Genomic DNA, 24691 nt, shown 5'->3' with positions numbered 1-24691 from the left:
TTCTCATGTGTTTGCTATATAGATTCATTATCTCTTGCCAAGCTTTAGATCTGCCAAGATCCCTCTGTGTTCTCTCAATTTTCATTCCAAATCAAACATTAAAGTGCAAACAGCAAATGATTAAAAATATATATTTTTTCAAAATGGGTATGCCACACAAGAGGATAATGATATACAATAAAATGCATGTATATAGTGGAAGCGGCATGCAGATACATCTGGATATTGGATGTACAGGATTGCATAAGCAATCCATTATTGTAGCAGAGAAACTACCTTGCCAGTTAACAGCTGTTATGGCATTACACTATTATGTAACACCAAAGGGGGAAAGGGAACCATGACAGGCCCAAGATGAGTCTGTCTCCTTCATTTGTCATCTTAGATGCTTCTCAGACACTGGGGAGTGCACCATAATCCTTCTCTGCTCACCACTTTTACAAAAAATTTTGGGCTGCAGCAGAAAACACGGAGAAAGCTGGACATGCATGTGTTAAATTCTATACCTGTGCATCTGCTTGGGATCCATTGGCCTCAGAATCCATTAAGCACGTGCATTTCATGCTCCTTTTTCATATAAACTGTCCTGTGTTGATGATCTAAGTTGGATTTGAATCTGCACCTTTGCACCCTTGTGGATCAGGGTGTAAACTCCAAATCTGGACACCCATTACTCCTCCCTGCTGTCAATCCACTTCTGCTAAAATGTATCTTCAGCAAATTCTTTTTCTTTTAAAGCTACACCAGATTTTGGCCAGGAAAATGCTAAAGTGATGAACAGAATTCAGGTTAAACATACTTATTTTATAGTGATAAAGGATCCTTCCAAAAAGAAAGAAAAATCATGTAATTCTGCTTTGTCTCTATGAACACTCACATGCTACTTTTTTGATAAAATAAAACCCCTCCTTTCTTCCCCTCACAGGAGAAAACCATTACTATTTATGATACTGGAATGAGAGATTACGACACCTGCAAACTCATTTTTACCTGTGACCAGTGCCTTATTAACCCCTACACACTCCACTGACCCATGACCATTGAGTTTCTAGCCTTCCATATAATTAACCATTTAATGCACTTCTAAAGCAAGGCATCATGAAAGCAAAGAACATAGTGTATTGTGTTCACCACACTTTGACCTCTTCTTTCCTTTTGGTAAGCTATCTAGATCATTTTTCTGTTGCTGTTATTTGAACTCTCTATGCTTTCCCCATGGCTTCATTCTTGATTCAGTGGCTCTTGTGTGGGCTTCTAGTCAGAGATAGGTTAAGGAGGTCTTGGCCCCCTATTTTTTAAATAAACAAATACTTTTAAAGCAGTTTACAGTTTTGTCCTCAAAAAAACCTGCCAATCAGATGAACTGCCCTCTGTCTTTATGGTGCAGCCCTGAACTGACTAAGGGCTAGTTTCCATAGCCATATATTCTGTATACACATTTCAAATAATGTATGCATTTTGGGGTTGCATGGGTACAATAGATAGGTGTCACTTCCTCAGTTATTCATGCACCCGTCTCTGTGACACCAAATAGCAGTACTCCTGCATAACTGATGGCAAGGTTGCACCCATAGTATTTACCATCAAAGAATACCAGCAAGGAAGTCATCAATTCCATTTATATTACAAATGGGAACCTATCATTCACAGTACAACCAACGCTATAGAATTTATGTGCGCCACGGTTATTTTAGATAAGGCCATAACTGGAGGAGGGAGTGCAGTGTCACTAAAATTCAACTACCATGATTTTTCTTTCATGTTAGAGGAGTGCTGGTGAGGAGGAGAACTCCAACTGAGTTCTCTATCTGTGGGGAAGCAGAAATGTTTCCCACTGTATACTGGGTGAGCATTTGGGGTTTTATTTATTATATTTTTATCCCACTTTCCCCCTTCATTATAACTCAAGGCAGCTTACATTATTCTCCTCCTCCTTTTGATCTTATTCTTAAAACAAGACCCTTGTGAGGTAGATTATTGGGCTGAGAGTCAGTGACTAGCTCCCATAAGCGCCATGACTGAGTGGGGACTAGAACCCAGATTATTGGAGTTCTTGTCCTACACTCTTAGCTACTATGCCTCACTGACTCAGTGCTTGCTTTCTTGGTGATATGTGAATTGATTTACTTCTTTAACAAATACCTCATCACAATGGCTTGGTCATAATTCCAAATAAACCAAGGAGGGAAAGGCTGTGGCTCTTCAGTGATTGGCCTGAAGAGTCACTGGCCAGTAATATATTTTGTCTATGTAATGGTTATCTGTTCATAGGATCCTAGTAGCTTGGCACAGATGTGACAAATAACATAGCTGGCACTTTACCTTACAATGGTCAGTTAGGACACAATCCAGTCCAGATGCCCACAGCCCTCTGGGCTCATAGGATTACAGGCATCTGTGCAGCATCGAAGAAGCGTAGTGTGAGTTTTGAAGGTCAGAGCTGGGTCAACCTTGGAGTGAGTTTTGAAGGTCAGAGCTGGGACTCTGAAACATCCTCTGTCCATCGAGCTATTGTCTAGAGGCCATAGGATCGTACTGCCTGCCATCCTGAACCTAAGAGATAGGATTGGTTATAACTAACAGATGTGTAGTCAAAGCAAGAATATTTAGAGCTGCTGAAAGTGAGAATGAATTTTATCCTTGAGTTCTTTGATTACAGAATTGAGAGGCATCACTAATTTCCTTTCTCATCACCTTTACTATCTATTGTATTTTCTTGTATCTGTTGTCATCAGTAACTACTGTTGATTTGTTGTCTCTATTAAGCCATTCAAGGAAGCCATAGACCTGTCATTTTGGTCATAACCTTAATCTGTTTTCTCACCTTGGAATTAATGTAGTGTCTATTCCCGTAGACAGATTTTATTCAGAAGGAACTTGATATGCACCAGTATTGGGGTTGAGGAAACTTGGGAGTAGTGGAAAAGATGTATTTTTAATCTGTGAGTTATGTAAACTGCATAACAGGACTTAAGAAAAAACATTTATCAAGGCAGTTCAATGAGAAGAAAGAACTTCATATTAATTGATTGTGGAGCCCAAATGGATGCTTTACTTAGAACTGAAAGTCAGTTTGTATTTCTCTTCTCTTACTATACAAATTAACTTATCTGGATATTAATTAAGGATACAACATGCCCATGATCTACCAATAAGCACTAAAATGGCAGCAAAGGAGTTTATATTTCCTATAATAACATTTCTAGAGAGTCCAATCTGGCAATTTGATTGTTCCAGAATAGCCATTTATATTATTTATATTTATATTTATTTATTTGATTTATACACTGTTTTTCCCTAATCAACTCAAATTAGCTTACATGATTCTTCTCTTGCTGCTCTCAATCCCCAGAACAATCCTGTGAAGTAGGTTGGGTTGAGACTCTGTGACTGGCCCAAAGTCTCCCAGTTGACTCCTTGGCTGAGTGGGGACTAGAACCCAGATCGCCTGAGTCTCAGTTCCACTCTCTTAACCATTACACTACACTGGCTTCAGTCTGGCAAGTTCTTTGTGTAGAAGAGTCTAGTAGGTGGTTGCATTTTTTCGACATCTCCACAAACCTCCTCTGCCTGGATGTTTGTATGGCTATGTTTGTAGACGAAAATTCATCTAATTTCTGAAGATATACATGCATTTCTTATCATGTGGTGCTGGCTGCCACATGGAGTGACTTAAATAGCTCCTGTGTGGAAGCTGTACTTTGCTGATTGCCCTATAGTAGCTATTAAAATAATAAGCTTTTAATAGCAAGTCCTCAACTCTCTTAATATTTGGGCCTTAAGGAAAATTTTCCAAATGATCTAAATTGTGAAAATGTCAAACTTCTGGCTATCTTCTTTCCTACAACTTTTTTTTTTTTTACTATTTGCAGATCCATGAGAACCATTTTACGCTTCTCATGACTGCATTTTGTTCCCTGTTTTGGCACATGTTGATCCCAGCTGAACTGAGAATCACAGACGTGCAAGAGACTAAGTTGCAATGCTTTTCAGAGTTGGTTATGGGATGTTGCCACTATTGGAGGCAATGCCAGAAGAGTGCAATTGGGCTGTCAGGAGGGGTTTTTCCTGCCTTCCCCTCCCCATGGCAACCCATCCAGCCCTAAGATTGGGGGACCGTGCAGAATGGAGTGAACTGCGGAGTACATGTGGGGTGTGGGAGTTTTCCCATAATCAGGCAAAAGTTATCTTCTTCTAGTACTTTAAAGGCAGATTCTGGATCCAGCTCATAAAAACTAGATAGCTGCTTGCTGATAAAACCTGAGTTTACTATAGGGCAAAACACTTTTCCTACGTTGCAGTATCCAGCAGATGAATGTCAGAGCAAAAGGAGGTTGTTTGAGCCGTTAAATGTTTTCCAAATCTTACAGGAATGGAGCTGATTCACAGCACTCAGGCAAATTCACCAGATTTTCTTACTACCTAAATGCTCCAATTCAGTTCCCAGCTAAATAAAATGTATTTATTTATGGAATTTGTTTGAGAGCTGCCAATTAGCATCATGCACTCTTGTATGTATGGAGTCCATATTTTGAGAGAGAATGTTTAGAAATGTGTGGCTTATAGTGAACTGGATCTGCATGTTTTGCCCTTAATGAGCATTAAAAGGATGTATGTTGAAGCAGGATGGAATAAACAAACACATGCAAAAGTGACACACTTCAGAAATAATTTTTCATCTACTCCTAAAGAGAAGACCTATGATTTTGGTGATAAGAACACAACCTGTTTGAAGAAAGAATTGCGAGTCCTTTAGCAGAAATGTGTTCACACCATATGTGCCTTCCTTTCATTTGCCATTTCTTTCAATATACTCCTGTTTATTAATAACCAGCAAGGGAATTATTACATTGAAACACTGTAGTAATCCTGGTTCCTTTGTCTTGCACACCTGCTGCAATACCGACATCCTGTTTAGCACTACAGAATCTTTAGTGCAGACAAGGAGACCCACTACATAAAATACAACTCCTTTTAGGCCCTCTTTGAGCATTACTTGTATGACAGTAAAATATGTTGAAAGAGGGAGCTTTACCCCTGGCAATGTGCAGTTCCCCCTTGCCTGGTTGTCCATACATTAGTGTGGCTTTCCAAGGCAGGGAAACCTTCAGGCATTGTTCTCTGTGTTTAGACTTCCCTGATGCATCACAACCGGTGCACACAAGCTTCCCTTCCTAAGATCCATGGATGCAGCAGGGAAGAACTGCGCATTGTCAGGCCATGACCCTACTGCCCCTTTCCATGCATGCTGCTGTTTCCGATGGGTAATACATGGAAGGGCTTAGTTTCAGTTTCTATTGGCCATGGTGATCAGTGCTATCTTCCTGAATGTAAACAACTGCATTTTGTTGTAGCTATCTTGTAGTAAAAAGTGGTAAATAGCTGGTTTAATATCAAAGTGAGGAAATAAAGCATGACATTCATTACCATTTTTAAAATACTAAATTCAAAGTAGAGTTTGGGCCAGTTCTGCCAGCCATCTTCCTCCTTTTATCTCCAGAAATAGTATCATCTGTTTAACTTAGACTTCAGTCTGGAGAAGCATGGGGAAGCCAGCTCAGTACTAAGAACTGAATAAGACCCTGGACAAGAGGTAACTGAATATTATCCTGAATTATTATAATGAACACATCTTTAATAGCAGCACACAAGTGAATCCTGAACCCTGAGCATCAACATTTCTCCCATGAAAAAAGAATATAAGATGCATTTCATTTCTGACTTAAAAATAAAGGTGCACTTAAACTTGTAAAAGACAACATTTTTATTTGAATGATATGACAAGACTGTCACTGGACGGTTACCTGCTATAAAGAAAGCGGAAGAATTATTACCTTTATTAGGCCAGTGACACTGAGCTTTAGCCATACATTTCTAACTTCTGTCCCTCTACAGAGACAATTTTCTTTTCTTAAATAAACTGTCATGCTAGTGTTAATATATTGTTGGCTCTCTCATACTCCGAGAATACTGCTGATATAAAACATGTATATGTTAGATTGGTAATAGTATCTTTAGTGTAGCTGACTAGAACAAATGCGTTTCCCTCATGGCTGTGCTAATGTGATAAAGGAAAATTGGCTGTTCATCAGCTTTTGGCTGGGTAAAGACAGTGAAGATGGAACCACATTCTTTTTTATGCATTAATACCACTGAGAACTTTTCACTAGTTATATTTCATGTTGCCTGTGTGTTGTGTGCAAAGATGTTGTAAAACATGAGATAATGCTACAAATAACAAAGTAGAAAAGCTTGTATCTTTTATAATGATAACAGTCAAACACCAAAAGACAGTAACTGGCTATAAAAAAATGTGTGATGGGAAAAAAGGCATTGGAAGGAACACACTCACATGCCCACACACACATTTGCTTTTGCTAGCTTGTGTGTGTGTTGCATCTGTGTGCAAGCGTGCTTGTGTGAGTCTGTGTATTGGCATCAGATGCTTAATGGAAACTTTATATTAAAAATGGGGAAAAAATCACTTCACGCGCTTGGTGCACGTTGTTGCGTCAACAGACAAAGCTAAGGCAGAATGAGAGCAATGCTCTCTGAGTAGGAAAATTTCCATAGGCGAGAACATTCTTGAACCAAATCGCACTGTCTACCTATTATGATAATGCCCTTCAGATTTTTCTTCAGCGGAAGGGCAATGATTCCATGTTACCTCAAATTGGGGCAATATTGACTGCTTCTGGAAATAACAATAATAATCCTCAGCATTTGTACTTTATTTATTTATTTAATTTAAGGAAGGTGGATGTTCCCCATAAAAATCAATTTTCTATTCATTTCACATTTTCTTACTTAAAATCCTAATGCAGCCCAGGGTGCCTGAAGCACTGGTGATAATCATTGAAGCTTAGATTTATAGATAACTGTGGCTGCTTATATTGGCCAGAAATTTGTGTGGCTTTATTGACAGTGGAATGGCATTCTGAATGTTCATGTTCTGATTTACCAAATGAATTTTTCAGGGCCCAGCTCCTGCTTTTGCACCAAATTATTCTGCTTTTTCATAAGCCTTTTGTTTGTCCTCACACGCTCATTGTTTCTAGGATGCAATTATTCCAGTCCCATTTGATTTGATTAGAGTGGATATCAAGGCAGGCTAAAGCACTCTAGCTTCTCTCAGACTCTATTTGGAGAGACGATTCAGCAGTCATCCCTTTAAACTCATGAGTACCTGTTTATGCAAAATGGAAATAGGTTTTCACAAACTGGCAGCAAGAACAACACCAACAGCAGCAAAACCTTCAAAATCTCAGCCTGAACCTGTTCTTTGAAACAAACTGTGCACCCGTAAAAGCTAATAACTTTAATACATAAATATTTTTTGAGGTTTATTACAACATGAATAAGTAAGCCATTCCAGTGGAGATGGATGAATGACTGCATCCACATTATGGCCCCTATCCCGATCGAGTCACAGGCAATTGGTTGCATATGACAACTGCTGGATCTTGCACGGGAATGGGATTCTTCATGCACAACAAAAGATGTGTCAAGCTTATTCAGTGGGATCTGGATAAGCTTAATTATGAGGATGGGGATGCACATTCAAATGTACTTCTTCCCTGGCTGCGGCTGCAGAAAGTTTCATCAGCATGTGAGTATCTTGTAGAGACTGGCAAGCATGCTATGTCTGAGCTCACTGAGCTGCTCCCAGTTCTTGTGCAAGACTTGTGCTGGTTCATTTTCATTTCCAAACATGTCTGTGTGCATTTTCCACAATTGGGAAAAATACATTTTTTTCCATATGCCCATTGTCTCCAATAAAAACTTTGCATTTTCATCCATAGACTACAGCATGAAAATGCACAGTTGAGAGGGAAATGTGCTTTGGGAAAAGTCTGCAATATTGCAAACATTTCCTGGAAAATGCACTTGTATTCATGTTCAGGATTCCAGCGGGGATGTGTTTGCATGATCTGAGACAGGAAAAACATTCTAACACATCTCCAGTGTCCTTACTAAATTGGGGCACTGAACTATTTATTTATTTAGAGAGCCAGTGTGGTGTAGTGGTTAAGAGCATGGGACTGGGACTCAGACGATCTGGATTCTAGTCCCCGCTCAGCCATGGAGCCAACTGGGTGACTTTGGGCCAGTCACAGACTCTCAGCCCAACCTACCTCACAGGGTTGTTGTTGTGGGGATAAGATGGAGGAGGAGATGCAAACTGCCTTGATCCCTTTGTAGGAAAAAGGCAGGATATAAATAAATAAAATTTAGCCTCATCTCCATGGTACTTTATGGGGTAAAGATCCTGGTCCTGAGAAGAGCATATCCTAACCTTTCACATGAGAGAAACAAGAAGAAGGGGACAGAAGTGGTAACATGGGAAAAGTGTAAGATTTTTTCTGCTGCACATGTTTGACTTGATAATCTAAGACATAATCCTGTGTAAGTTTAGACAGAAAAAAGCCAGTAATATTGTCTGGGGCAGATCGGAGTTGTAGGCCTTCTTTTGGTCTAAACCTGCACAGAATTGCATCCTTAGTCAACCTTCGCATCAGTGCCTCATCTTCACTTCTCCTGTAGTAATTTTTAGTAGTTGTCATTATTTGGACAGCTGGATGAAGTGATTTAGTGACTTCTCTCTGCCCCTTTCTCCCTGTATACACTATACATACTCCCTCTCTTTTCTCTCTCATCTGTGCAAACTCATGGCTTTTAGTAGTCAAATATATGTGGAAAACTGAGAATAGATAGTAACACCACATACATGTCATACAAAGGTCTTCTCCACAGCATTTAACTTCTGCTTCTATAACATAAGATAGCTGGTCAGCACTTTACTCTTCTGGATGTAGGATTTAACAGTTTTTCAGGGCTAATATGGCTTCTGCCTTCTGAAGTACTAGATGGTCATATGTACCCTCAGGGGTGCAGTTCCTTGGTGACTGAAAGTTTTTTGTTGTGAGTACCTTCACACCAATGGAAATTACAGTGTGGGGTGAAAAGAATAGAAGTAAAGCCATGTTGGATCAGACCACCAATACGTCTAGTCCTCATTCTGTTCACACAGTGGCAAGCCAGCTATCCATGGGAAACCCACAACCCAGCCATGAGTATGCACAGCACCTCTCAGCCCTGGCAGATGCAAGTTGTCACTCAGAGGTAGTTTCCATATGTTTCTCTTATGTGTGAACCAGACCCAAGGTAGGTAAAGGAAGTTAAGGCAAGATGAATCAAGAGATGGCACCTTTCTCCATCGGGACTAGAAGTAAGTTGCATTTGACCCTTCTGCTGAACATAGGAGATAAACAGGAGGATGACTGGGGAAATGATTTAGGGAGTACAGATAACTGGGGAAAAGGAAGGAAGTTGTCCAATCTGAAATATAGTTAAGAAAAGGAATATAGCAGAGGCAAGCAAAATGTACAGCTTTATAGAGAAAGTGGGGAATCAAAGAGAGCTGGAACTCTGAATTAGTGAAGCTAGAAAGCCAAGTCTGGCTGAGAATACTAGAAAGCTCCATTGACCCAAAAGAATTCAGAAGCCAGTCCTCTGATAGTTGGCAGTCTGGAAGGCTAGTTTCCTACGGGGCTGAATGCACAGGCCTTTTACATTTCACATCCAAATGTGGCTCACACAGCTGAATCTCCTCCAGAGAACTGGAAGACACCTGTTCTGCTCCTGAATTTCTTTGATGAAGTGTGAAAAAATGATGCACTGCTTTGTTTAGTTTGTTGCTCAAACCTAGGACAAGTACTGTTTATTGTGAGAAATTTGTTCATGGTTACTGTTTGAATAACTGAATTGATAAAAAGATTTGTTTTAAGTGTATGAGTTGCACTGAATAAATGGAGCAAGGCCTGGCAAATAGATGGGAAAGATGGGTTGCTTCATTTTGTGCTTCCCGTGTGTTTTCCTGCTTATAGGGAAACCTTAAATTGCAATATGAGACCAAGGTATTTGGGTAGAAGATGGCACCCTGTTTTTAAACTCTAGTGTGGCTTTGGAGGATATTGCTATGCTATGCTGGATTAAACAGTTCATTCAGGGCTAATATGGCTTTTACCCCGTGACTTCCCCCAGATGTACTAGACTGTCATATGTACCCTCTTGGGTAAAACATGGCTAAGAGCCAATTACTTCAACTTAAATGTTTCATCTGAATGTGCCGTTGAGGGATTGTTGGCAATTCATTTTAATTCACCATGCTTTGGATTAAAAGGTGGAAAATAGATTGGCAGTACTTTAAAATTCTTGACAAAGAAAAGGCGATGTTTTAATACTGCGCTTACATTGCACTTGGTTCAACATACAGAGAAGTTTGAGCTGTCATGAGTTACTGACAATCCAAAGCCAATTTCTACTCATAAAATGTCAAATTATGAAAGGAGAGAGTGTGTAAGATTTTTCATATTTTATGCAGCAGCAGGAAAGGAACTGGTGTTTCTTATGTTAAGCACTAGAGTAAAGGGGAGGCATGTATTCCTTAAACCTTCAGAGATGCCCAACTGCTATTGTAACCATTATTTTTGTTACTACATGCAAATATATACAACGAGGACAATAAAAAAAGGAATAACAGATAATTAATCCTATTTTGCTCACTGGTGTAATGAGATATGGAGCAGGAAGTCTCTCTTTGCTCCCTCTTTGAATCTCTTTGCTGTGAATTCACAAATGGTGCAATCCAATGCTGCCCCACTCAGCACAAGCAAGCCCCTGAACTCAGAGGCTTCCAGGCACCCAGCACATAGCAGAGGACAAAGCAGTGACAGCCTTTGCTGCTGCACCTTGTGCCCTGCGTTTCATCTAGATGGCAATTTTCATCCATCTCAAAAAAGCACCTGAGAGGGAGAGAGAAGGTGGGTGGGACATTATGTGGAAGCATCCAAATGAGCCCCAGTGTCCTCCCCTCCCTTGGCATTCCCCTGTTCCTTCTCTCTAAGACTGACTTTCAACCTTGGAGAGGCATCCAGTGCTGTTTTCCACCCACTCTGCAAAGAGGGCAGGGAAGGGTCTTGGTGTTCCAGGTCCAGCATCAAGATTGCAGGACCTTGGAGTTTAGACACTGAATTATCCTGTGGCCTCCAGATGATGTCAGGACCCATATGCCCTTAGAGGCCTTAGGCAATCTCCCTCACTTCTGTGATGCAGGGGATAATATGCTGAGTAGTCCTTATCCTTTAGTAAACGGATTTATTTATATTGCGATTTATATCCTGCCTTTTTCCTACAAAGGGCTCAAGGCAGCTTACATCATTCTCCTCCTCCATCTTATCCCCACAACAACAACCCTGTGAGGTAGGCTGGGCTGAGAGCCTGTGACTGGCCCAAAGTCACCCAGTTGGCTCCATGGCCGAGCGGGGACTCAAACCCGGATCGTCCGAGTCCCAGTCCCAAGCTCTAAACCACCACACCACACTGGCTCTTTACAGCTGGATATTGCATATGAAACACTCTGAACACTTTAACAGTGGAACCCTATATGTCCTCATACAGTTTTTGTTATTGTTATTTTCATCAATATCATCAGTGTAATTTTTGCACGTATGAAGCATCTATATTTTAAAGTGTGGTACAGAACTTGAAAGATAACATAATTTTGATTTTGGTTACTATTACATCCATAGTAAAGTGGTAGATTAAAAGTCTCACCTAGAAAAGGCCTGCATCTGGTCACGGATAGAATGAAAGAGAAGTTGTCATTCAAGTATAATGAAACAAAAATTAGTATAATTAACTACTCTTGCCTAATTTGTTGACCATCAGAATACCTCAATATATGTACATGACCATATAACACTAGTGCAAAATTACATTTGTGTTATTTGATTATTTGGCAATGTACATGAGGCAAATAGATTATTTTATGCTATTCCATTAAAGATTCTTGGTTCTTGTTTAATTTGGTTACATTTCCCAATACCTAAATATAACCTAAACAGAATTATAAATATAATTCTAAAAAGGATGGGTTAGTAAATGCATAAAGATGCTTTTACACATTTTGATGTTTTAGATGACTGATGACATTGAATGCATCTCAAGAGAACTTATTTAGAAATGGGCTTTCTCTTTCTTTTCCCCATGTAATTTTATAGGTTCATCACACCAGACTCAGTTTCTTTATAAATGGTTTGGAAGATGATAACACAGCTTTTGATTCCAGAAGTTTCACTGGGTTAATTGCAGATCCATTTGTTGATGGTGAATGGCAAATTGGGCAAAATTTAAATGGTAAGTTAGTGTATGAAGCAAGGATAAATTAGATAGCTAACAAGAAACATTGTATAGGGTTGCTAAATCGTATTGGGTTGCTAAATTCAACTAGCACTTTCTAGTTGTTCTTTCATATTCCACTACACCTTTTTCTCTATGTGTATATATTCTGTATTTATCTTATTTATACAAGATTAATATAAAATTTCTTCAGTTTTATAGATGCTTGCACAAAAATTGCAAACATGTTTCCTTTTAAATAAACTTATTCCCACATTTATGTTCTGGATGCAAAATGGTAGTGCAGGACAAGTTTGCAGGCAGAGAAGAAATGGCAGAGTGGTATTTCCTGTGCTTGAGCAACCCTACAGAGGAGCCAGGTCAAGGTTAGCTCCTTTGGGGGATCAGGTAGAACCTTTCTGAACTTTTATGCTACTTCATTCCTGTTGAGCTGATATCTGCAATACCAACTCCTGGCTATTGGGAGTGGTGGTTGTGAAATGTAATTCAGGGCAGACCGGCATCTCTTTCCTTTTAGAAGCTACTTCAGTAACAAGCTGCTTCAGTAACTTGATCTTATTTCTAAAGTTTTCCATCTGGAGTCTCTTACACCTTACAGCGTTTTAAAGGAGAGGGACAGATTGTGTTCCGGTTCCAGCTTTATTGCAACAGAATCATAAGGTCAACTTCACTCTCACACCTTTCACACCATTCATTCAAAATGCATATTTTCTGTTTATAATCATCACTTTAATATTGTAATTGACTACAAGTGCTTTTCATTTTTTCTTTTATGCCAATCAGACACATGCATATGTAGCTAAATGGCTCATCTTTTCACTAGGAAAAAGTAGTTCAATAAAATGGATGTGAGTAGCTGTATTTTAGCTGTGACCTTGTGCATAGTTTGGCACATACATAAAGCTACTGATTTAAGGCAATTTGTGCACAAGCAACTTTGCGTAGGTTAAAACACCATGGTGTTTTTGAGTGTACAGTTTGCTCCAGACTAGCAATGGCCTATCTGCATAGGTGGCTCAGATGTAAGATCATTACTTAAGACCACATCATTGTTAATTTTGGAGGTTATGGAGAAGGATGTGAAAAACTGGCATTTCAGAACCAGTTTCAACAAAGTAGGATGTGCTTCTTCTTGTCCTTTCAGCTACTACTAATTGTACAGAAGACCCACCATGGTTAGAACAGAGGATAATGTGAGGACAAGCTTTATTTTTATTTTTCATTTAATGTATTTCTTAGCTGCATTTCAAGACCCATAGTCTTGAAGTTTTTTTTCTGAAGGTGGTTAGAGAAGAAAACCAAGGTCATTGCACTCTTATTGTCTCATATTTTCATTTAACCCAGATTGTATTCCAAACTTGATAGAGCACCAGTACTTAATCACAAGAAGCAAACAAAATGTTGTAGCAGGTCTGATGCTGCACATACTTGTAAGGTTGGGTCACATTAAAGTCTACATCAAGGGCAGGAAACTTTTGGTCTTGCAGCTCCCCTCATTCCTCATCTTGGTTATGCTGGATAAGGTTGTGGGCATTGTAGACCAGGATATCTGCAGGGCCACAAGTTGTTCATTCCAGCCTAGACCTTCTTTTTAAAGGTATCTTGAACATGCAATTAAAAAAAAAGTCTCTGCAGTAGATGTTCTTGTGGCAATTAAGAAGATTAATTTAAAAACTACTTTGGAAAATGTTTCATTTAGTGACCTAAGGAAAAGAACTAAAGAAGGAATTATCACCATAGAAATACCAATGTGTTGTAATGGTCCTGGCTGAATATTTGGTGATGCGGAGATAAAATAATTTTTCACCATGTTCTGAACATTGCCGTCAATATAAGGTTCCAGTGATTTTGCAGCTCCCTGAAATTCTGTTTTGTGATAAATTGGTTCTGCAGATTTATTAAGGCTGAGTATCACTGATCCAGAACATACTGCAATTTGGAGCGAAGTCCTAAATATATCTGCATCTGGCTTGAAGAAAGTTTGATTTATTCCAATGGAACCATCAAACTTCTGTTCATCAACACTTGAAAATTCTCATTTCACTTCTTGTTGATATTGTCATTTTGAATACTAGACACAGAATAATTGTGTAAAAGGATAAGGCATCTAAAAACACACCTTTCATCTTTATCACATAACGTGACAGCTACAGTTGTCCCTACTGTATCTCTTCTCTAATTAGAGGTGGCACATGGACTGGCTCATTACTTCTGTCTAATGAGCCAGTCTGTGTGCCACCTCTGTAATCAGATAAGGGATAGGTACAAAATGTTCCTATAAAGTTATTATAAATCATTTTAATCAAAAAAATTAAGTCACTGCCCTCCATAGTTTTGTCCGGAACCAAGATGGTTTCATTCAGAAGAGGTAATTGTGCAAGAGAGATCTCTGTGTGCTGAATTTAAGATCCCCTCATGCAGCACAGAGCTGTTTTCTGCTTGATGGAATTGGATTATTTATTTATAATGTATTTTTTCAGGTTCAGAGCAATTTGTTGGAAGGATGCAAGATTTCAGATTGTACCAAGTGGCGCTTACAAACAGGTAGGAAAATTTTCATTCTTACACAACTTGGAAATGCAGTGACCAAGGGAAAACAGTTGCAGCAATGACAAGTTTGTTTCAGATGTGGACAGGTCATTCCACAGATTTCTTGAAAAGACAGTGAGATTTGGAAATGTACCTCTGTGTACATGAATTCAAGGTAACTTTTCATTAACTCAGGAGATTGTATTAAAACATTAAGGGCTTGATCTAGCTGACCTCTGGCGAAATGTCCATGCATAATTGGGATCTTCCTAAAGCAATCTTTCCAAACCTCAGGTCTACCAGATTATAAATCCTATCATGCCCAATAATCAGGGACTATTGTAATTACAGTCTAAAATATCTAGAGAGCACCAGGCCAAGGAAAGTTGCTCTGAAATATACAGAACCCTGATTCCTCCTGCAATTCACAAAGAGGAACCACCAACCATAATAGAGAATGGGATGCCCCCATCCATGCCTTTCATAGCAATGGCCAGTCCTACCCACACAGACACATACATACACAATTTATTTATGCTGGGCCGGATCCTGGATATGCCTTCTATTGGTGGAATGGCTCCACTCATCGAAGGCACATTCACCCTCCATTGCAGGTCCTAAATCTAGATCAATCCCACCATCTGTCATCAGATAGAGACCTTCTCCTTACGCTGTTTTACTTTAGCTGTCCTACAAGCACATCCATGATCAGTGGATCAATGGGTTTTCTTAATTATTTAATATTTTCCCACTATTGTGTGTGTTGTTCTTTGTTATTTCCTGTATTATGATTTCAAAAAAGAAATACATAGGGTAATGATTAATAGCAACATAGGAAATGACTGATAACCCTACATCAGCCAGAGGGGTATTGGCCGAGTGGGTATGCAGTATGGCTAATACTTCCTTTAGTCGAGGCAAGTTCCCAGATCAAGGAGGCAATGGTGAGACCATGCTGAAAGAGCCCTTCCTGAATCCAACTATTTTGGATAATTGACGACCCTCCAGTATTCCATTTTTGGGCAAGGTTTTAGAGCATGTTGAAGACTCCCAGCTTCAGGAGCTGGATGAGATGGAATATCTAGATGCATTTCAATCTGGCTTCAGATTTGCTTATGGGATGGAACCAGCTTTGGTCAACTTGGTTGATGGTAGATGACATGCTGGGAAATAAACAAGAGGAGTGCTCCTGTTGCTTCTGCTGGATCTCTCAGAAGCTTTTGGCCATGGTATTCTTCTGGCTGCCTCATTTGTATGGGGACTGGATGCATTGGCATCCAATTTATTTATTATTAATTTATTCAATTTGTATGCCACCCACTATCCATAGGCTTCCTGGGTGGCTCACAATGGCTCTTCTCCTTCCTGGATGAGTGGACACAGGATATGGTTAAAATAGTGCTCTGGCTGTGCTTGTTCCTAGATTTGTCACAATAGCTTGTGCCTTAGATAGATCCCATTTGGTTTAATGACATGCACTTTATGAGGGATTGCCCCGGAAGAGTGTTTGGCCCCAGTTGGTTCAGAGAGCTATTGCCAGACTGTATTACTCTCAGTCTTCTGTTAAGGCTATCTGAAAACCAGCCTTCCCCCTTATGAGCCTGCCTGTCCCCCAAGGTCTCCTACAGGAGCCCTTCTCTTAGTCTTACCACTTTCACAAGCATACTTGATGGAAATATGGGAGAGAGCACTCTTGGTGGCTGTCCCAAGGCATTCAAGGCATTCCCTCCCCAGGAAGGCTAGATTGGTGATCTCCCTGTTGTGCTTTTGGAGAAAGGCAAAAAACCTTTCTGTTCTGGCAGGCCTTTAAGAATTGTCTGGACCTGTGAGATGGTATTAGGTTAGTTTTATTCTATATATTTTTAGCAATCTATCCTCTAGATTTTATATAATTTTAATATTCTACTAATTTAATTCTATTTTAATGTTTGTATATTTCTTCTATTTCTGTTTTAATTGTACAAATTTTTGATGTTGTACACTACCTTGAGTCACAGTACTGTGAAGCAGATATTCTAAAATGTTTAAAAGGGGTTTGTCTCTTGTGTCCAATCTCCTGATGAACATTGGTGGCAGACCTTTTAGCAGGACATTTATGGCTGATCCAGTTATACCTGAATGTTTACATATGATGCTGCCTTTGGTGGTGTCCCCAGTTGATTTTTTTTTTTTTTTACTTCTTTCTGCGATTCTAGAGACATTTTTGAAATATATTCTGGAAAATTTCCTCAGCTCCACACTCTGCCAGAATGTCGCTGTCCTGGAAGTCACCCAAGGGCACACCCTTTGGTTCAGAGGTACTGCATCCCTAACGGTGCTGATGACACAACCAACGACAGAGTGCTCAGGCTAAACCCTGAATCTCACCCTTTGAGCTACATCAATGATAATGATATTGGGACTTCATGGATTTCATCTGTATTTCAGACCATTGAAAAACTCAATCATGGAGTATCCATCAGAATAGATTTAGAAAATGGACAATATCAGGTAATTTTAAAGTTCACCTTTCCAATATGCTATTGATTGATTAGGTGATTTGGCTTGCTTTTGTTGGTTCAGCAAAAGTACAAGCAAATTTCAAGTGAACCAGAGTGAATTTTCAGTGATATTTCAACTTCATATTTAGTGGTATTGGCTGGCTGCTTTGAAGGAAGAGACAAATAAGCACAACACTAATTTATTGCCATCATCCCTTACATATAACATTAAAGGAATGAGGTGGTTTTCAAACATTGTATCTTCAGGGAACTTGTCCACATCAATTTTCCTTATGGGAATTGGTGGAACACGTACTATGCTCAATTAGAGCTATGCTGGCCTGGCCTGCAGGAGTTCACTGTCAGCATCCTAGAACACATTCAGCTCATTCCTCTGGTTATGGGTTGCATGGAAGATGCATGAGCAAACTATCTTTCATGGGAACCTGTTGGTGACATTTTTAATGAAATACCATTATAAGCTTCTGAGGAACTCTTAAGTTCTCATTTATTTAGGCAGCCTAGGTTCTCACTTCTATATGGAAGATAGGACCCATATTAGTACTGTCTGAGTGCTAGTTATCTGAACATTCTAAAGGTGATTATTGGTCATGGATTTCAAAGAAGACATGTGATGAGATATGGCTGATTAGTTGGAAGAATCTGGGCTTGAACCAATATGAGATGCTTTGGTGAGGCATTTGGAGAAGAGTTCTTTAGACAGTTCCCAGTCTTTGTAGAACACTCATGAGTTAGTGACAATCAGCCAGAAAGACATCAGTAGCAGGAAGACTGGGTGTCTTGCAAGTCAGGAGCTGAGAAAGGTCTCTGAGACACTGTAAAGGGTGGGATACAAAAATCACTAACTAACTAACTAACTAAATAAATAAATAAGGGAGATTTCAGAAGTCTTCGGAGGAAAATTGAGGCCTGAATGTCACCTGGTAGCATTGGTCTGAAAACACAGCAGCATCTGAAGTGGAGTAATCTGAAGAATTCAGGAGAACACTGGTGAAGAGCCTTCTAGTTGGTAGCCTGATCCTGCCAGAATACTGACTGTATATCAAAACCTTGTTACTAAGCATGTGAATTACTTGGGATGAAGTTTGAAGGAGAAATGGCCTGATAAAAGGTTAGGGTTAGGAAGTAAAGATTCTATGGCCAGATCCTGAAAGTCTTTTAAAGAAAGAACAACAACAATTTAGTATTTTATATGCATTTTTTAATAAATATACTATAGTTTTAAGTTTAGTTTAGTCACAAAGTCATGTCTAACCCCATAGACACCATTCCTCCAAGCTCTCCTGTCTCCATCATCCTCTGGAGGCCACCCAAACGCACACCAACTGCCTCAGTGACCCCATCTAGCCACTTCAATCTCTGCTGCCCCCTGCTCCTTTTGCTGTCAATCGTTCCCAGCATTAGGGTCTTCTCCAGTGAGTCCTTTCTTCTCATTAGGTGACCAAAGTATTTGGGTTTCATCTTCAGTATCTGACCTTCTAAAGAACAGTCTTATAATGATATAATAAGAAACAATATAATAAATAACAGTTCCTATAAAGAACTAAAATATACTATACCTTTGTTTTAAAATATATTAACTCCCTCTCTGTGTGTGTGTGTTTTGTTTTACCCCTTTGCTCTGTTCTGTTAGCACAAAATGATTTAATAACTAAGATGGCTTGAGTTTCATGGCGGCAGCAGAACTGAGTGGTGGGATAACAATTTACCATAGTCCAGCTAAACTGCAGCTACATCCTACTGCATGAAATGGAACAAATTAGACATAGCTAACTAAAGTTCACAAAAAGCCATAGCACAGTAGAGATTAATGCTCATTCTCTGTTGCCTACTCATAGGGATGGAAAGTTTCTGTTCAGGGTTTCAGAAAACAGCTGCTACGGAGTATAAACTAGTTCCTTCAACCTTACTCCCCAAGATGGTTTGGCCTATTACTTTTATCATCTCAGTCAGATTATCTTATCAGCAACTTGGTGGGTGTGATGGAAGCTGTAGGTCAAAATCTCTTGAGGGACTCAGGATCAGTGGTTTAACTTAGTAGAAGCAGCTTCCCATGTTTCTAGGGAAAGTGAAATATTTCCATAGCCAGTTTTGGCTGGTATAAGGATCAATTAATATTATTTATTTATTTATTTAAAACATTTGTATACTGCCCAATTGTACCACAGTAACTCTGGACAGCTCACATTCACAAGATAAAAACACAATACAAACCAATTGCATCATATTAAAAATAGAATATCTATAAAATACAGACAAAAATGCAAAAACAGTCTTAAACTGTTACTGCTTTATACAAAACAAAGTATAACATTAATATCTTCCAAATGACATCACATTTACTATTGATCCACAGGTGTTTTACATTATACTCCAGTTCTTCAGTCCACAACCTGAAGCAGTGCGAATACAGAGGAAAAAGCAACAGGACTTGGAATGGGAAGATTGGCAGTACTTTGCAAAGGACTGCAGTGTATTTGGAATGAAAAATGATGGAATATTGGAATATCCGGACTCAGTCAACTGCCTCCAGCTTCCCAGGTATGAATAAATAGGAACCTCCCCAAAACTCTAAGAATCCTGGCCATGGATGAAATGGGCTCCTATAGAATGATGTGATGCACATAACATACATATGTAACAAAACCTTGAAGCTTGTATAAATAGACATAATCCTAAAGCTCACATGAGGTCACTCAGGCCATACAGGCTGAGACTTCTCACAGTAAGATTTGTTGAGGAACTAAGCGCAAAACAGGGTAAGAGCTATAGCTATAAATTACAATGAGGGAATACTTCAGACTTCAGGAGGGCCATTTACACTGTCTGACCAAGGCATGGATTTTACTTGAACTTCAGAGTCCCACCTTGACCACAAATGGACTCAGTCACTATCTCTAAGCCTCATAATCCACCTGGGTTTTCAGTGGCAAGTATCCCACAGATATGATTGAATGTTTTGAATTAGGCTGTATGCTGTTTGGTAAAACACTTTGTCTAGTAACACACACACACACGCGCGCGCGCGCGCGCGGAGCTGAATGTCCTTTGCTGAGCAGACAAGTGCAGGCAGGGTTGGGAAGGACTTCTATATTATTAAATTCATGGGGGACTTGATTCTCAGGGGCTTCTAAAAATGAAGTGCTTTGGTGGACAACCCTCACAAAAATGGGGCAGAAAAAACACATTGGTTTCATATTTATTGGATGAATCTACACAAAATCTAGGTAGGCTGGCTCAATGCCTGGAGTTACTGATCCATGCAAAGGTTTCTCTTTTTTCAGTGCCTGATACTTTGAAACTTCTGAATGTAGAGCACACTGAAGAAGAGACAAGTTCTCCATTGACCCACAGAGATATCATTGTATTTACTGTTCAGAAGGTGTCTTGTTCTTACAAGAGGCTTATTGTTCATAATGCCAGCCTCCCTCCCTGCCTTTGCTTTGCTAAAGTCTGCCTTCAGCCATAAATGTCTGATTGCACCAATGCCTGGCAGAATTCAGGACATAGTCAGCATCAGACCTTTGCAGCAATTGTCTGAAAAGCCATCAGGGAACATTCCACCAGGTGCAACGGCTGTTTGTTTTGCCATATTTATTTATTTATTTACGCTGTTTCAATCTTGGCAGCTAGGCTTTTAAAGTGTCAGCATCTTTCTTTGTGCTTTCACAATTCAAAATTCCTAGGGAGAAACAAGAGGTCATTGAGGGTACGTTCGTTTTTAGCAAAACATCATTTGCACTGTTACCATTCAGTGGGAGTGGAAGGGAACATTGAATTGCCAAATTCATTGGCTCAGTGAAGCGTAATATTTTGGTAAAGAATCAGTTCGGTATCTGTTCTTAAAACAGCTGCAACAATATACCAACATAAAAATTAGTGCATCTTTTAAAGGGGGATTCAAGAGCTAATGTGTGAAATGCTGCCATAAATGTTTTATAATGGAACATTGTTTTCCCTTCAATTACATGACATAAATGATAATAGGAAGTGATTCAAGTGAACGATGTTGTGTAGGGAAGATGTACTGTAAATCTAATTTAAAAATACCCTCTAAAGACTTATGTATATTCATTGTACCACAGGAATCATTAGGTGGTAGTAGCTACCCTACTTTAATTTTAAAGAAGAAATTAACAGAACGCATTACTTGCTCTTCTAAAGACCTAAATCAAACTTACTGAGCAGAGAGACATTTTGGCAAATGTACTGCTTTGAGCACTGATCATGCAAAGCTCATTGGACTTTTTCAGTGATGCTGCATTGACTGTAGCCAATAGCTATTTATAACAGTGCATCTGTTTGTGGGTTATCACACAAGGCCAACACATAGAAAAGGACAAACTTAAAGCAGAGAATTATGACATAAAGCATGAAGACACTATAATGTGGTTTCCATCCATTCTGAACTAGGGATGGATGGATCAGTCAATCTCAGCCTCAGCAAGACTGTAAGGTTTTTGAAGCGAAGCTCATTGCATCCCATTTCTTCACGACTGCGGTTGCTCTTTTCAAGTGTATATGGCTATCCATGCTACTTTTCTGTGCATTCCCCCCTCCCCACCATGTACACATCATGCACACATGCTCAAGTGTTTACATTTATTATGCATATTTTCTGTGTGATTTTTCCAATATACTAGATTGAAATCAAGCATACAGCTGTGCATTTTACAGGTGCCAACCTCTCAAGCTCAACTACACTTTGCTGAAATGACATATGGTGTCAAATGAAAAGGGGTAGCAATTGGAGTGGGTAGGGACATGTGCTAGAGCTGGAGGACTTAGAGGTCAACCCACAATAAGTCCACTCATTTATTCAGTGTACTGTGGGTTGTTTAGTGAAGAATCAACCCACCATGGGTGGTTTATCCAGGTGACATGTGGACCCACCCACTTAAATAGATCCTCTGCAATATTTTTCATAGATTTTTCCTGTCTTTGGAAAGCTTAGACAGAAGTTAGTACCTCTTCAGTTTCACATTCCTTCTTTCTTTGCAGTTACCAAAGCTGTAAAGAAAAATGTATTTACAAACCTGTAGGTCAGAGTTTGGTACAGATTGCTTTGAGATTCAGATACTTGAGATTCAGAAAAATAGAACTATAATTTTATGTTGCTTCCCCAAAACCTTATTTTTTTAGTGCTTCTGGATTTAACCAGATAACTTTTTTTTTGGTAAAAGTTATATTTGGGCAATTTTATAACACTTACAAATATAGGATGCTCTGTGCATTTGTAACAGCATTCTGTGAAACAGGTACTTCATTAGCTACTTTCTTTTAACAGCATTACTCCATATTCCCGTGGAAACATTACTTTCAGTATTCTCACTCCAGAACCAAATCATCGGCCAGGATACAATGATTTCTATAATACTCCCACCCTACAAGAATTCGTCCAAGCCTCAGAAGTAAAGATCCATCTATTTGGCCAGTATCATACAACTGCATCTTGGGTTAACCCTGGACACAGATATTATGGAGTTAATGAAATTACTATCAGTGGGAGGTAGGTAACTTATTTTTATTTGTTATTTATTAGATTTATATCCAGCTGCTTTTCTTACAAAGAACTCAAAGTGGCTCACAGCATTTGCCTCCTGTTGCTCTCAATTTTATTTATTTATTTATTTGGAATGTTTGTATGCCGTCCCATTCGCATAAGCCTCGGGACGGCTTCCAACAACCCTGTGAGGTAGGTTGGGCTGAGAGTCTAGGACTGGCCCAAAGATGGCCCAGGAGGCCTCTTCTGACTCGCTATGTTTTTACATATCTAGCTGGCTCTATGAGTGAGTGAGAACCAGATCCCAACTGCCTGAGTCTCAGGCCCATGCGCTTAATCACTACACCTTACCGCTCATTGTGCTTTTTCTAAATAAAAAATGAAGACTCACGGTAAACTATTGACTGTAGCTTTACATTCATGTAAATGAGAAAGAAAATGCATTGATCGTAGATCCAAACTTGTCTTTTGCCCCATTGGAAATAAATATCTATTTTTTTGCATAAATCATTCTTCTACACAATTTTATCTGTCAATAATGCTTTTACACTTGGAGTTTACTAACTACTATGGACAGGTATGTATGATTGAAAGCATGATTAAAGCTTTGCTTTAGTGGTGCTTCCAATTTGTATTATGGGCTTCATATATGGCAGTTATAATGGTCTTAATAATGAACTAACTCTTTGTCTTAGCTAGTTTTTCTGTTTAAAAATAGGGCTTCTGTCAGCAAAAGTGTTGCATTATCTTTGACTGACAACTTTATTGTGTATGTTAAGTCAGAAGTCTTGTTGAAGGCATAATTACACCCTGTAAATAAAATGCAAATTAATTAATGATTGAGTCCTAGTGAATGATGTGCTATTATTTTTTAACTTAGGAACATATGTTTTAAAAGAATATGTATTAAGGTAGCTTTGCTTAGTGAGCAAAATCTATTTGTTGTTGTTAGTTGGAGTGGCTATATCATTTTGTTGTTTTTTTTTAATATCGCATCTTCCCTATTGTCCATGACCTGGATATTTGAAGAAGGCAGGGTACAAATCTTTTAAACAGATACTTCAATATATATTTGTGTCGACATACAATTAATATGGCAGTCTGAATTATCTTGTGTATAGTTGACATATAGTTGTACCAATAGAAATACAACACTGGAAGTTGAAGTCCAACACCTACTAAAGTGTTGGATACCTACTTTTAGAAAGTAGGATACCTACTTTCTGTCTTACCCTGTTCTAGTCAGAATCTCAGCATTCTGTGTGGGTGGATAAACTGCACAGAACTCTGCCATGGTTAAGAAATTCCATTTCCGAAAGAACTCATTTGCTCTGTTCATAATTTTTGGATTTCATTTAAATCCTTCTGTTCTGTCAGGTTTTTTGGCATGGTCACAAGACTGATACTTGTTTTTAAGGGAAATACACTTATGAAGCTGCCCTTAGAATTTTAACTGCTTTCTACATATGATGTATTGATTGTTTTGTTTTTATGATATTTTAAAATGTTGTTCTAGTTATTTCCATGAGAAGAAAAATGATATATGTGTTTATTTTGTTTGTTGTATACTGCTTTGTTCACAGTTCTGGAAAGGCAGGGCATAAATACAAACAAAAGGAACAAACAGTGATTAATGCAGAAATAATTAATGCATAAGTAAATAAACAAATGTGAGTATTCTGTCTTTAAGTTGTGGAGTTCGAGGTGGAAAGGTTACTGCTGACAACACAGGTGTTAACTGTAATTAATAATTAGGGCCTTAAATCTGCATAGCATGTGATCAAAAAACACAATCCATATTTAATCATGTAATGGGTTACAACATATCCAGTCAATTTGCTATGTCAGAAATTAGTGCTTAGTTGACATTTATAAATGCTGAGATGAGAATATCATGAAATGGTTACTATACTTGAAAGATCTTTTCTGATATGGTTATCCTGATATGCAATTACAC

The 24691-nt window shown here is 38.9% G+C and overlaps 1 protein-coding gene across 1 annotated transcript in view; it reads left to right on the top strand.

The window, feature by feature from the left end:
* Window positions 1-24691, top strand: part of USH2A (usherin) — a 579889-nt gene that overhangs the window by 27299 nt on the left and 527899 nt on the right. The window contains exons 3-7 of the mRNA XM_044449731.1: window positions 12063-12198; window positions 14682-14745; window positions 16926-17220; window positions 19588-19772; window positions 22519-22740. Coding sequence (XP_044305666.1) covers window positions 12063-12198; window positions 14682-14745; window positions 16926-17220; window positions 19588-19772; window positions 22519-22740 — 902 coding nt within the window. The remainder of the gene's footprint in view (window positions 1-12062; window positions 12199-14681; window positions 14746-16925; window positions 17221-19587; window positions 19773-22518; window positions 22741-24691) is intronic.

The sequence above is a fragment of the Varanus komodoensis genome, unplaced genomic scaffold, assembly GCF_004798865.1.
Source record: "Varanus komodoensis strain SLA01 unplaced genomic scaffold, ASM479886v1 scaffold1, whole genome shotgun sequence".
Classification (NCBI taxonomy): domain Eukaryota; kingdom Metazoa; phylum Chordata; class Lepidosauria; order Squamata; family Varanidae; genus Varanus; species Varanus komodoensis.
The sequence above is the reverse complement of the archived record's forward strand: the minus strand, read 5'-3'. Positions and strand labels throughout refer to the sequence as shown.